This window comes from Dryobates pubescens, chromosome 22 (genome assembly GCF_014839835.1).
Source record: "Dryobates pubescens isolate bDryPub1 chromosome 22, bDryPub1.pri, whole genome shotgun sequence".
NCBI classification, from domain to species: Eukaryota; Metazoa; Chordata; class Aves; order Piciformes; family Picidae; genus Dryobates; species Dryobates pubescens.
Genome location: NC_071633.1, coordinates 4,996,615 through 5,011,752, shown reverse-complemented (window position 1 = coordinate 5,011,752; position 15,138 = coordinate 4,996,615). Strand labels below are relative to the sequence as shown.

General features: G+C 40.3%; 1 protein-coding gene across 1 annotated transcript in view; it reads right to left on the bottom strand.

Annotated features, from left to right (window-relative positions):
• Nucleotides 1–760: 760 nt before the first annotated feature.
• The window catches only part of SLC17A6 (solute carrier family 17 member 6), a 34,687-nt gene continuing 20,309 nt past the window's right edge, over nt 761–15,138 (bottom strand). Inside the window, exons 4-12 of the mRNA XM_009901326.2 lie at nt 13,523–13,637; nt 11,862–11,949; nt 11,677–11,763; nt 10,632–10,774; nt 7,432–7,581; nt 6,675–6,807; nt 6,041–6,151; nt 3,951–4,078; nt 761–3,043 (exon numbers count right to left, since the gene is read on the bottom strand). Coding sequence (XP_009899628.1) covers nt 2,711–3,043; nt 3,951–4,078; nt 6,041–6,151; nt 6,675–6,807; nt 7,432–7,581; nt 10,632–10,774; nt 11,677–11,763; nt 11,862–11,949; nt 13,523–13,637 — 1,288 coding nt within the window. The 3' untranslated portion in view covers nt 761–2,710. The remainder of the gene's footprint in view (nt 3,044–3,950; nt 4,079–6,040; nt 6,152–6,674; nt 6,808–7,431; nt 7,582–10,631; nt 10,775–11,676; nt 11,764–11,861; nt 11,950–13,522; nt 13,638–15,138) is intronic.

Genomic DNA, 15,138 nt, shown 5'->3' with positions numbered 1-15,138 from the left:
TGAGCAGCACATTCCAATGGCTAATGACTCTCTCAGTGAAGAACTTTCTCCTCACCTCGAGCCTAAACTTCCCCTGGCACAGCTTGAGACTGTGTCCTCCTGTTCTGCCCATTACTGTTCTGCCCAGTGTTCTGCAACCTTTTGTCCAGGTTGCTGTTTCTACATTCTTTTACTTGGCACAAGAAAGTTTTATTAGAAAAATACTTACTTTTAATATAGTATTTCTTGAATTTACTGGTTCCTGTAGGGTCTGTCTAAAGATGGACAGGAAGCAGCATTATATAATATAGTATTTCTTGAATTTACTGGTTCCTGTAGGGTCTGTCTAAAGATGGACAGGAAGCAGCATTATGTATCAGTTAAGGAGCCTTGTTGCAGGAGCAAGAAAAAAACTTCCAAGAACAGCAGTCTGTGATACTTTGCCTTTTCTGTAGTGAATGCTGATCCATGGCAGCTCTTCAGCTAACACAGATTAGTCTGTCTTTCCCAGTCCTGCTGCACTGTCCAGCACACCAATTCTCCTGCTCCTTTCTCTTCTACACCTACTCTGGCCATCCTTATGGGAGGAGGAGCAGCAATCTAGAGTAAACTGCCTTACCCACAGCACGCTTGTGCATGACCGGAGGAGAGAGTAAGTAATGCAGGATGCTGAATATTCAGCACAGCTCCCACCTGGGACTTGAGATATTATCTCCACATCGACAGCAGAATTTGGTCATCCACACTAAAGTGCATCTGAATAAAATGGCAAGAAACTAGGATGGTCCTTTTTTATATAAAAGGATAAATAGAGCATTTTATTAACACTTTTTGCAGCAACAGAAGTGACACAGTCCACATCTTTTTCATTAAACACAGCAAAAGCTATGGTCACATTTTACATCACTTTGAGGCACAAAGCAAAATACTTTTTCTTTTTTTTTTTTTTTCCTTAAGGTCAAGGTATGATTTGCATTAAAAACAAAACAAAACAAAACAAAACAAACCCCAAAACAAAGAAACAAACAAAAAAAAAGAAAAGGAGAAGAAACAATCCTCAAGTTGTATATTGCGGTAGCAGGGTTTCCAATCACTAGCACAATACAATGAACAGACCAAGAATCCAGAATGGATTGTTACATACAATAATAATCATTTGATTGAATTAAGAAATGGATCATCATTGTCAGTTTAGAGTATTAAGAAGTGGTCTGGTGTTGCTAATTTCAGCTGGTTCCGTTTGGTTTCATCCCAACAACCCCAAGTATATACAACAAGCTAAATGAAGGTTAATACAGAGTCTAGAAGATTATGCACTTTGTAATGCATTGCACTTATTGCTTGGTACACTAATGTTGCAGTCACTGTTGAGTTATGCTGAAAAGACAAGCCTGATGCTTGTTGGCTTCTTCCAACCCAACACTAGTTATTTACCACTTTGGTTTATTGTGAGTTTCTACGTTACTCATCTTCAGTGTCCATTATTATTAGGTTTAATCGAAAGACAAATACATTTTTATTTCTTTTTAACTATCTCAGGGATTTCTAAAATAGCAACATTTCTTTTCTTTTATAATTAGAGTCTCTTCAATAAACCTCTATCTATGTATACAACTGTGGCACGGTGTGTAAAAATAGGAACGCTATTAAGGGAAGGTTAAGGATTAAATTATTCTCTGTTTCTTCTATTGGCTTGAAAATATTCTGCAACACAGATAAATCCTTTTTTTCATAAGGTTACTTACTCATAGTAGATTTCTCTTTGGAATTTTTGTAAAAGACTATATATTTTTCTAGGTTATATTGTGGTTTTGTTTGTTACTATTTTTTTTTTCCTTTCTCTAAAGACACCAGTACAAAGGTGGAATATACTGCAAAGAGTTAGAATAATAAATCTTGTCTTTTTGATAAAGGGATTTGGCAGTCTGCATGAAAAGTCAGACTCAGAACTATATATTGATTTCACAGAGTTGATGAACACAGGGAAGAACAAGGCAATGCCTATAATTTCATAAGATTCTCTAAAGAATAGAAATAAGAACTTGTGCCCAAACATTCAGTATAAAACTCCTAAATAATTCTTTTATTCATCAGAGAGTAGCCAGCAGCATGTAACCACAATAAACACACACTATGCCCTATTTGTTCCTTAGGCTCGACAGATCACCATGAAAGGAACTGGGATCAACCCTCTGGAAATGCCTAGGACTCGACCTTCCTTCTTGAAGCAAGCTCTTGTCCTAGACCAGACACACAACTCCTACATTGCACTGAGTAAACGTGTGCATTCAACACAGTCTCTTTCCATACAGTGTAACAAATATATAAGTGCATTTTAAATGATCAAGTCATTTTGGCTTTCTAAAAAGAGCATTAGATGTGCCAACTTGGTTGCTTAGTTGTGCTTTAGTCCTTAGTTATGAGTTTTAGCTCTTGTATACTGCAAGTATCTAATTGTCTCTATAGTTTTGACCAGTAAACCCTTAAAACTCTAATGTTTATAGAACAAATATAACCTAATGAAAGTGATGACATGTCACAACTCATACAGATTGCACTTTGATGTAAGGGTGGGGTTTTTTTGTTCTTTTTGTTGATTATTTTTTTTTACAGTAAGACCTTCCTGTTTGATATGTGTTTACATGTTTATACCACGTTTTATTTCTGTGTGCAAACAATCACAATGAATTGAATCACAAACACTACAAAATATACCCAATAGTTAGGTTTGTTATGAATAATCTCCTCCCTTGTAGTTGTATGAGTCTTGTACTTCCTCTTGTACAAATTCCTCTTTTTTCTCCCAGCCATTAGGCCAGCCACCATTGACCTGGGTTGTAGCACCGTAAGACTTGGTGGTACCATAATTTACATAATTCTGAGTAATGTCCCCTGTCTCTTCAGCAAGTTCATCTTCATGAATAAAGCCACATTTCTCTTCACTTGTCTGTTCAGGGTCTGCCCAGGGTTGTTTCTCTCCTGAAGCAAATATGCCATAGAAGATAACCCCTCCATAATGAACTAAAGCAGCAATGAGGAAGACATACTGCCACTCTTCACGTGTCTGCAAAGAAGAATAGGGCATGGACTTAGCTAGCTCTTCTGAACTGAAACATTTACATTAGAATAGAATAGAATAGAATAGAATAGAATAGAATAGAATAGAATAGAATAGAATAGAATAGAATAGAATAGAATAGAATAGAATAGAATAAACCAGGTTGGAAGAGACCTTCAAGATCACCGCGTCCAACCCATCAACCAATCAAACACCACCCAAACAACTAACCCACGGCACCAAGCACCCCATCAAGTCTCCTCCTGAAAACCTCCAGTGATGGAGACTCCACCACCTCCCCAGGCAGCCCATTCCAATGTGCAATCACTCTTTCTGTATAGAACTTTTTCCTAACATCTAGCCTGAACCTCCCCTGGCACAGCCTGAGACTGTGTCTTCTTGTTCTGGTGCTGGCTGCCTGGGAGAAGAGACCAACATCTGTCTGTCTACAACCTCCCTTCAGGTAGTTGTAGAGAGTAATAAGGATAGAATAGAATAGAATAGAATAGAATAGAATAGAATAGAATAGAATAGAATAGAATAGAATAGACCAGATTGGAAGAGACCTTCAAGATCATAACGTCCAACCTATCATCCAACACCACCTAATCAACTAAACCATGCAACCAAGGAGTTGAGGCTGTAGCAGTCAACACAGCTAAAACATTTCAATGTCTGGTTTCCAATTATTTAGATCTATTTTACTTTGGAAAAAAAAAAAAAATCATTGACCAAAGCACTGATCTGGTCAGCATATAGTGAAGCATGCTTCAGATTTCTAACTTTCTGGATGCTATCCCATGGAGGTCCCACAGTCTAATACGAACATCCTGGCAAGATGTACTATGGAAAGGTCTTTTTATGGAAACCACTTCTATTAACCTGCAATATGTGAAAACTGATTGCCATTTACCTTGTTCTTTGTCATTGCTCCCACGATGATAGGGCAAACCATTCCAGACAAGGTCCCAACTCCATTAGAAATCCCCATTAAGATGCTGGCATACCTTGGGGCAATGTCTAAGTGGTTGACATTGAATCCTGCAATACAAAGGTCAGCAGGGCATTACTTTGGTGCTGAAAAGTAATGCTATCGCTTGACAATTTCACTGTGACGTATTTGGGCTGTTTAATGGCATTTCTTTTTCTTGAAAGGCTTGTGAGGGTTAAATATTCCTAGAGACACTCTGAGGTTTCATTTTTCCTTTAAAAGCATGTTCTAAAAGCATACCCAATGTATTTTCTCCCCCCCCAAAATGCATTAAAAACCAAATTACAAATCCCACTAGTGACTATGTGGAGTAGAGAACCCAGAAGGTATTTAGGCAGGGAGAAAGTTCATAGTTCACAGTGTCCTTCATGACCATTTTGTGCTGTAAATAACATATCATTTCTTCTTCCATCTTGTACCACTTTTCCACTGCTCACATTTTCCTTGTTTGTCTCACTTCATAGCAGAAGGGAGTTCCTCTTTGCTCTTAAGTGGGGAAATGAAGTTAAAAGACAGTATCTATAAATGGTTTATTAATTATTTTTTTATATATATATTTGTTCTTTCGCATTTTCAGCAGCTTCATTCTGTTGAAATTATGCAGTAATGATTTAATGCTATTTAAAAACATGCTCCTCTGAAGTGACAGAACTCATTGTCCACGAAATAAGAGCTTAAGTAAGTGAAAACAGAAAATAAATCTTTTGGTCCATAAAGATAATGAGTGGGAAAAGGCAGGCAGTGTAGTATGGGTAAAAGTGTATCAAAAGAAGCATGGCCAGCAGATCAAGAGAAGTGATTCTGCCACTTTACTCTGCTCTGGTGAGACCATACCTGGAGTACTGCATCCAGGTCTGAAGCCCTCAACATAGCAAGGACATGGACCTGATGGAGTGGGTCCAGAGGAGGGCCCCAAAAATGATGAGGGGGTTAGAGTACCTCTGCTATGAGGACGAGCTAAGGGAGGTGGAGTTGTTCAGCCTGGAGAAGAGAAGGCTTCAGCGAGACCTAATAGTAGCCTTCCAGTACCTAAAGGGGACCTACAAGAAGGCAGCAGAGGAACTGTTTCCAAAGGCCTGCAGTGACAGGATGAGAGGCAATGGTTTGAAATTAGAGAAGAGGAGATTTAGATTGGATGTTAGGAACAAGTTCTGCACTGTGAGGGTGGTGGAACAATGGAACAGGTTGCCCAGGGAGGTGATTGAGGTCCCATCCCTGGAGATGTATAAGGTCAGGCTGAACAAGGCTCTGAGCAACCTGATCTAGAGGAGGATGTCCCTGCTCACTGCAGGGGAGTCAGACTGGATGACCTTTAGAGGTCCCTTCCAACTCAAACCATTCTATGATTCTATGATAGCTGGTAGAGAAAGTGCAATACACTTGTCAAATTGTACAAGACAGGCACAGTACCTTGCAGAATTCATTATTTTAAGGGCAGATTTGATTAAGGAGAGTTTAGATGTTTGGCACAAAAACAAAGAGCCTGTTTTAAACATAAGGAACCAGCATGGGAGGGGATACTAAGATCACAATGGGGAAACAAGGGAAGGTCAGGTGGCATGTTCATAGAATCACAGAATCATAGAATCATAGAATCAATAAGGTTGGAAGAGATCTCAAGGATCATCAAGTCCAACCTGTCACCCAACACCTCATGACTAACTAAACCATGGCTTCAAGTGCCATGTCCAATCCCCCCGTGAACACCTCCAGGGATGGTAACTCTACCACCTCCCAGTTTGGGAAAGACAAAGGGAAAGGGATGATATAACAGCAGGAGAACAGAAGAGCTGAATTTTAAATCAGAAAAAAAGTTGCTAATAGTTAGTCTCCAAAGTAATAAAAGGGGAAAAAAAATCACAATACTAACAAAGCATTAAATAATATAGATTGGGAAAAAATAGCTAAAGGCCTGTATTTAAATGCAGACATGGACATTTAGGTGTCATTGTATAATGGTATTCTATCACTTAAGATACAATGAGTTCCTAATAACTGTAATATAATCTTACCAGATATGGCAAATCCACTAAAGCCCACAGCAAGCACTAAGAATGAAATAGCCACTCCTTTACTGTGAGAATATCCCACCACGAGAAGAAGAGTTGCTTCCATACCAAAACCTGGGGAAATCATAAAGAAAACCAGGCATCAGATTTCATTCCCTCTCAAATATTTCAGGCCTTAGGGTAGGGTAATGTTTCATGAGAAGACAGAGACAAAATATTATTGCCAAGTGGAACATAATCAGGTACTTCTTTCGCCCCTAAAAAACCACCCCACATGCTTGCTCTCTCAAATAATTCTTATTGTGTTCTCTGTATGTGAATTTATTGTTACTTCCTGACAGCTGGCAAATGAAAAGAAATATGTGGGGTTTGGTTAGGTCATTCTAGCCAACCCTAAAAGGAATATGCACTTAACCTGCTTATGAATTTTGCAGCTGTTATCACAACCAGCATTCGGCTCGTGTGCCTTTAACCTGTCAGAGGTAATCACAGGTACTTGCCTGGGCTCTCAGGGCAGAGTGTGCAAAAAGTTGCTCAGGGTATTGCTTCAGAAGCACATAAAAGCACATGGCACACAGCATACAAGATGGGCACTGAATCTCTATGAGCAGCTTTTTAATCAAATAGGAAGACTTACCTCCACAGTTCATTATCTTCCTTACAGTAGTGGTTGAAAGAATCTGCTTGCTTCTTAAGAAGTCTGCAATTTGTCCCCCAATAGGAACAATAATTGTCATCACTAAATGTGGCACAGCAGATAAGATGCCCACCTAGAATAATCATTAGAATTAGCAGAGGACAAACCATGAGAAAATATTAATTCTTCATTTTTGGAAGCATTTGGCAGCTAATTAATTGTTTCTCTTCAGTTTTGGGCCGTTTATCTTGGTTTATTAAGTGACCAAAGCCAATCTTAAGTTGTCATTGTATGTTCTGAAGGAAAGCCAGACAATTAATTTCAATGTCCTTCTTGAAACTAGGGGCTCCTGCTTTGTAAAATGCACTTGGAAAATTTGTATCACTTGTCAATCACTTCACAGCTTTGATGGGATCCTGCATCCCCTGTGCTGTCAGGGACAGAAATGTAATGGCTCTCTTGGTACCTCCCTGTATCATTCATGATCCTGTTTCAAGCACTGAACTGGTGTTGTTTGCAATACAGCCCAATTAGACCATCTTCCAATCTCATCCTGCCTTTGCCATCCTCTATCCAATCCTTTGCCACCATATCTGCACTGATACATGATGGTCAAGGGAGCAGAAAGTGGCAGGGATAAGATTTCAGACTCATAACCCTCTGATAAAGACACAGAACACTTTTCTCCTAATAAATCCCACAAATGGACTTCTGTTATTTACTCAGCTAAGATAAAAGCTTTGTCATTTTTACGTACCTTGCTTATTTCAAATCCAAACACTTCCTCAAAGTAAGCAGGCTGGCTAATAAGCAGCAAGTAAAAAGTCCAGCTTCTGCAGAAGTTTGCAACAATTATTGCATAGACTGGCATAGATGTAAAAAATTTTCTCCATGGAGTTTTGTATTTCTGAAACATAGAAAGAGGGGTCCAGTCACCATTTTGATCACCCTCAGCTGACCTTCCCTTCTCCTGTTATTTTTACCTACACTCCAACAAGGTGGTTTATGCACACCTTTGTGTATCTGATTCCAGTGACTTCAGTTGTCATGCAGTACATGCACCCACCTTTTGATGATCAGGATTTAAGCTCAGGACAAAGCAAGTAAAAATTACTGCAGCATGCACAAGTGGAGAAACTCAATGACGCTTAGCTGCATGACTAGCTGGAAAGGTGTCTGGCAGAAAGGTGTCTTGACAGAATGGGACAGAATATGAGCAAGCAGTGTGCCCAGGTGGCTAGGAAAGCCAATGGCATCCTGGTCTGAATGCTGTGTCCAGCAGGAGTATGGAGGCAACTGTCCCCCTGTACTCAGCTCTGAGGAGGCCACACCTTGAGTATTGTGTCCAGTTTTGGGTATCTCAATAGAAGAGAGATGTGGAGGTGCTGGAGTCAGTGCAGAGGAGGGCAAGGAAGATGGGGAAGGGCCTGGAGAATAAATCTTGTGAAGAATGACTGAAGAAGCTGGGAATGGTTAGTTTGGAAAAGAGGAGTCTGAGGGGAGACCTCATTGCTCTCTACAGCTTCCTAAAAGGATGTTGTGGAGAGGCTGGTGCTGGTCTCTTCTCATAGGTAATTAGTGATAGAACAAGAGGGAATGGCCTCAAGCTATGACTGGGTAGGTTAGACTGGACATTAGGGAAAAAATTTTCACAGAAAGTGGTCAGACATTGGAACAGGCTGCCCAGGGATGTGGTGGAGTCACCACATGTGGATGTGTTTAAATGTCATTTGGATGCGATGCTTGGAGCTATGGTTTAGGGATGAACCTTGTAGTGCAGGGTTATTGGTCAGACTTAGTGATCCTGAGGGTCTTTTCCAACCTGAATGTTTCTGTGATTCTCTGACAGCATTCACAGAGATGTGCCATTAGCTAAATCATCTCAACTAGGTCAAAACCAATAATATGTCTTTAACAGACAGTGTTGCAGTGTTTCATGCAGATATACTCTAAACGTGACTTCTAGAATTGAAACTTAATCCCAGCATTCTGAATGATCTTTTGATCAAGGTTCAGGTGAAACTGCTTGGTCAATAGATAGTTTTGTTTGGGTTGTTTTATTTTTAAAAGGAATTGCTCAGTGAAAACAAAAACAAAAAGGAAAAAAGACAGATGGATAGAACTACAGTCCTGCTGAGTCCCAGCATCTCTCCAGGAGCCAAGGGTGCTGCCCATCTGTGCCCATCCAAATACAGGATCCAGACACAGAGGAGTGTGTGAAAATTGCTTCAACATGATTTCAGGCTGAATTTAGTCTCCTGTTGATTTGAATACTGGCTCTTCATCAGAGAAAACCAGCCCCTAGATGGGTGATACTGTGATACTGTCATATGTGCAATACCTTCTACACCTATGAAGTTGCACTTTAGTAAGAGACTTAGTTAATGAGAAGTCAGCAAGAAACCAATGCTATGGGAAGAACTTCAGCCTCAATACATTACAAGCAATGCAACTATTGATACAAACTAATCTCTTCCAACAAATGTTTAATTACAAAGCAACAATTAGAAACATAAATTATCCAGCCCAAATCAGAACTATATGGACATCCTTTGAAGTGTCTCATTTCATGTCAGATTAAGAAACCATGAACACTGCTGACTTCTAATGACTATCAAACCAGAAGCTTCCTCCAGAACACCTAGAACTGCCAACTATCAAAGAAATGCCTCTCAAATATTTCCTATTGCCTATTTAATCTGGATCAAAGGGGTTTTTCTGAGAGGAAAAAGGTTTATTCCTGAATTCAATCAAGAGCCAACACTCTGACCACTTAGAAAACATAACAAAGAAATAGTAGTGAGGATCTGCTGGGAATAGGTGGTGTAAAACTCTGAGCAGATGATGGCTTAAGCCATTATTTATTTTTCTTCAGTGAGCAAGAATGGTGATAGTTTCTCTCAAGCTTTCCAATGGTTAGAGAAATAAGACTATCATTTAGCATTGGTGGTGGAGTCACCATCACTGGACATGTTTAGGAAAAGACTGGATGGGGCACTTGGTGTGATGGTTTAGTTGATTAGATGGTGTTGGATGATAGGTTAGACTTGATGATCTCAAAGGTCTTTTCCAACCTGGTCTATTCTATTCTATTCTATTCTATTCTATTCTATTCTATTCTATTCTATTCTATTCTATTCTATTCTATTCTACTCTAAAGTGGCTGGAAAATTCTTGGAGTTTATAGCTGTTTTGTTCAGGAGCTCTTGAGAATTAAATCAGTACACAACTAAGTCAGATTATGAGAGGCTTGACAGCGTGTTCCCAGCAAATACCACAATGAAGGGGAATGTTCCTGTGGCTCTCCTAGCATTCTCTGTGGCTACTTGCAGTCCTTCTCGCAAATGAAACACAGAATAATCAAGATTTGCTTTGTCTGATATTCCAAGGACCTCAGGAAACACCAAGTAGTGCTTTTCCTTCAGTTGACTTTTTAGTAGAAGAAAATCTTCCAGAAAGGATTGTATAGGAAGAAAAAGAACTGCTTCAACTCAACAGTATAGAAATCTCAACAAAGCTGCAATTTCAAATGTAGCTGTAGCTGTTTTGTATACTCTGGAGCAGAAAGAGAGGCATAAAGTCCATGAGTGATCTGTTCGACCTGGAACCTGTTTTCTGTTTGTGCACAAGCAGTACCCATCCAGAAATCCATAAGCAGCTCAAACCTTCTGAACCCCCAAACCATTCAGTTGTTTGAAACATGTATTTCTGTCTTAAAGAAGAGGAGGGTTTGGATTTTTTGTGTGTGGGTTGTTTTTGTTGTTGTTTGGGTTGAGTTTGTGTGTTTGTGTTGGTTTTTGTTGGGGTTTTAGTTGGGGGTTTGGGTTTTTTTGTTGTTGGTTTGTGGTTTTGGTTGGGGTTTGGGGGGGGATTTTGTTTGCTTGTTTGTTTTCCATTGGAAGCTTTTGGGCTTTATTCCTATCTCATGGGAAACAAACGTGTGAGCAACATTCTTACTTCCATTGCACCTAGGAGGTTGGCACTCTCTCCAATGCTTTCTTCTATGTATCTCCTTTCTTCATCCGTGATTGTAGGGTGCTTTGCAGGACTCTCATAGGAAACCAAAAGCCAAAACATGTACCAGACTATGCCAAAGCTCCCTTTGGAATGGAAAGAAAGACTTTAAAAAGAAATGCACAGTAAAGCAGCAAACAAGGAAAAAGATCTGGGAACAATTGTAGGAAATGCAAGTGGCAATTGTTGTCACTGCTCTGCTACTGAGCCATTCTAACAGGGAATTGGATCCTGCAAACCCTGTTTGTGCAAAACACATGCAGAGCCATAGCAGTAAAGTCTTTGTTTCATTTACAGGATGATTTCACAGTAAGTGAATATTCACTGGTACTTTAGCATCAATTTGGACAATGCAGTGCAGTGAAACACTTTCCACTCCATTACACCAGACTGTAAATGAAGTTCTGTTTCGCTTTAAGCCAATGTTGTTTGATTACTGCACTACGTTTTTACCTGCAAAATACAAGACTGTGGCATTGTTTTCAACACAGCAATTCACTTTCTGGGTAGTTTTATTAAATTTCTTACAAGGCTTCCCTCTAATTCACATCAATTTTACACTGCAGAATGAACTTTTGGGGACATACTTTTTCATCACTGTTAAGGTAGCAGAACTAGTGGGAATGAAGTTGTGCAGGCCTTCAGATAAGAATCAGGACACCCTATTCAGGGCAGGTCCTCTAAACCTGCAGTTGTATAAATGGAAGAGCAAGGCTCTCTAGATCTACATAGCAGTTTGCACAACTTGTACAAGAAATGATGAAGGTTTCACCATGTACTGGCTTCTCTTCTTATTTAATAATGCTGCTTTCCAGAACTCTCCTTTCAGTGCTATTCATTCATTGTCCTTTTCTCTAGACTGCATTTTTAGCTTTACTGTCCTACTTCTCTCTTCCCCCTCCCCTTGCCTCTTAAGTAGCTTTCAAATACTTAGAAAGGGTATAGTAAAGACATACAATATTGGAGTGAGATGAGCAAAAATGCATACCATACACATAGAACACAGAAGACCACCCAGTATATTGCACTAGAATTCCAGCTAAAGGCATTGCAATGACAGCTCCTGCATAGGAACCTACAAAACAAGATATGTGGGGATGAAAAGGGTGAAAAAATCCATCTCAAAATTCTTTTATGTGACACATGAAAGACAAAAAATAGAAAGTTACTTACCACAAAAGGAAGTGGTTGCTAACCTACTTCTTTCTAATGGGGGGGCCCACTTGCTCCAAATACCATGGCAGGCAGGGTAGGTGACCCCCTGGGGAATGGTTTGCCACACGTTAGCTAATGAGGATCAATCACTCAGTTCATTGTCTTTGCATGATTATTTCATTTTTTTCAATTGCTACAAACAAGAAGTGGAGAATGCTTTGCCCTTCCATAGCAAAGTCTGAGCACAGCCATCAAAAAACCTTCAATTTCTATTACAGTTGCAAAGGATTTTGCACACCAAATCATTAGAGAGGCCTTATAAAACAGCTATAAACCATAACTAATTCTTTCTGTTCCCCCTTCCAGGAAAAACTTGAGAATAATTAGAAAGAAAGGATCTTAATGCACAGGTAGCAGGGTCAAAGGAAGGGTGAAAACACAAACCCTCTGTAGTCTTTCTAGTGCTGGGCTGGTTGCTCCAACCCTCACTTTTGGTGGTCTTCTTCCTTTGTTGGATTTAATATTTCAAGCATAATTTAGGAAGTACAGATTACTGTTCCAGTGCTCCAAAACTGGAAAACAAGATCAGTGAGAGCTTAAAAATATAATGTGAAGAGAGAGGTTGTTCATTATCTTTGTCTTTAATAAATCTTCTTGAGCACTCAAAGCAAATAATGGAGTTCTAATTAATTAGTTTGATCTTAAACCAGTTACTTTTTTTAGGTCTCTCTTCAAACCCAGCCTTTAAATTCAGAGTGTTAAAAATTTAGGAAATGTCATACAATATGTATGGTAATTTTTAACAGAAATTATTGCATGCCTGCTTCAAACAGACTTGTTGGAGATGTTTTGCATTCACAGTTCCTTTGAACAGTGTCAGAGACATGAGAGGGTCTAAACCAGTTATTTTCTTTTGTAACTGCCCACTTGCTTCTGTTCCTCCCCTCCCTGCAGTCAAGCACACCTCTGCACATGCAGAGCACTTTTCAGGAATGAATCCAGATTTACACACACACATACTTTATGAATTTGACTGACAATACCTAATTTACAGGCACATCCTTTAACCTCTTTTGGTGCCTTTTTGCACAATAAAGTGCACAAGTTAAAAGTCAGCTCATGCAATGGAAGTGTGTAGCCCTGAGGAATAAAGAACCAGCAATCACAGGCCTAAAAACCTGCCTTTCAGTGAAGAAACAAGCAAACAAATGAATCTGGAAGGCAGGCTCCAATTTTTCCTCTTTTAACTTGTGGTAGCTATCTCAATTCATTCCAACAACAGCATGGCCTGGCCCTGTGAGAGAAGCTTTATTCTTTATTATAGATCAAATCCGTGAGGCTGGAGAGCAAACAGGTTTTGAGAATAGCATCAGCATAAGCTCCATGCAGTACAGAATTTCAGTGAAACTTCAGTGTTAAATACATATCTTATTTGTCTCTTTGCTAGGTAATTTTATAGATGAAGGAAAGCCAAATAGCTGTTGTTACACAGAATGGTCTGGGTTGGAAGGGACCTCTAAAGGTCATCTAGTCCAACCCAGTTCTCACACTGAACTTCATTACACTGAAAATCAGTAATAAACTGAAAGCCATTTTTGTTTCCCCCCCTGAAGCTGCAATTGCTAAATCAAGGCTATCAAGCATCTGTGACATTAACTGGTTGGTTTAGGGTTCCATACCTCGACGAGGCCCTGCAAGATCCTAACAAAGATGACACACCCATAGTGCACCCTGGCTGCAGATGGTATTAACATGTTGAGGGAGGATGTCAGCAGTATAGCAGCACCAAATACTCTGTAAAAGTGGGGGAAAAAAAGGAAAGGAAGTAACTTCAGTGCCATTCCAATGCCTTATTCCACATATGCTCACATATCAATCAGAATGTATTCAAACACATATTCTGTATGTAACAAATACACTAACTGCTTGACTGAGGTAGTGTCTGCCTCCACCTAGTCTAATTAGACCCAGACCACACATGGACGTCAACACTTGTTTAGCATCATTCCCTAAGGAGATACAGCTTAGGCAGTCACAGGTGTAGGTCTGCTATAGGAATAGGGAACTGATCATGCCCCTGTACTCAACAATCATAGAATCAATAAGGTGGGAAAAGACCTCAGAGATCATCAAGTCCAACCTGTCACCCAACACCTCATGACTACTAAACCATGGCACCAAGTGCCATGTCCAGTCCCATCTTGAAAACCTCCATGGACAGTGACTCCACCACCTCCCTGGGCAGCACATTCCAATGGCTAACAACTCTCTCTGGGAAGAACTTTCTCCTCACCTCCAGCCTAAACTTCCCCTGGCACAGCTTGAGACTGTGTCCTCTTGTTCTGGTTGCTTTGCTCTTGTCCCCTGGTGCTGGCTGCCTGGGAGAAGAGACCAATCCCCTAATGGCTACAACCACCTTTCAGGTAGTTGTAGAGAGCAATAAGGTCTCCCCTGAGCCTCCTCTTCTCCAGGCTAAACAACCCGAGCTCCCTCAGCTTCTCCTCGTAGGGCTTATGCTCGAGGCCTCTCCCCAGCCTCATTGCCCTTCTCTGAACACATGCATGGAGTTGTGGCCAAAGTGCAGCACCCAGCACTTGGACTTGCTGAATGCCATCCTGTAGGACTCTGCCCATCTGTCCAGATGGTCAGGGTCCCTCTGGAGAGTCCAAATGGTGAGGCTGCACCTCGAATACTGCACTGAGTTTTGGACCCTCACTAAAGAAGGACATTGAGATTTTGGAGCAGGTCCAGAGAAGGAAAGCTGGTGAAGGGCATGGAGAGCAGGTCTGGTGAGGAGTGGATGGGGGAACTGGGGTTGCTCAACCTCAAGAAAAGGAGGCTAAGGGGAGACCTCAATGCTCTTTACTGAAAAGGTGTTGTAATGAGGTGGGGGACAGTCTCTTCTCCATAGTGTCAGGTGACAGAACAAGAGGAAATGCTCTCAGATTTCAACTGGGGAGGTTTAGATTGGAGATAGGCTGCCCAGAGAGTGGTGGAGTCATGGTTCCTGGAGGTGTTAAAAAAAAGTGTAGATATGGCACTTCACAACATGGTTTACTGGGCATGGTGGTATTAGGTCAATGATTGGATCAATGACCTTAGAGGTCTTTCTCAGACAAAACAATTCTATAATTCTTTATATCCCTAGTCTTTCCTTGAGCTAATTTTCACATCCGTTTCAACCAAATCTGATTGAATTTGCCACCCTCTAGAGAAATTAGAAATTAGATCTCCAAACAGTTTGCTAAAACAGTTGGCCAAGTAAAAGAGAGATTCTTATTAGTGCTTTAATTGT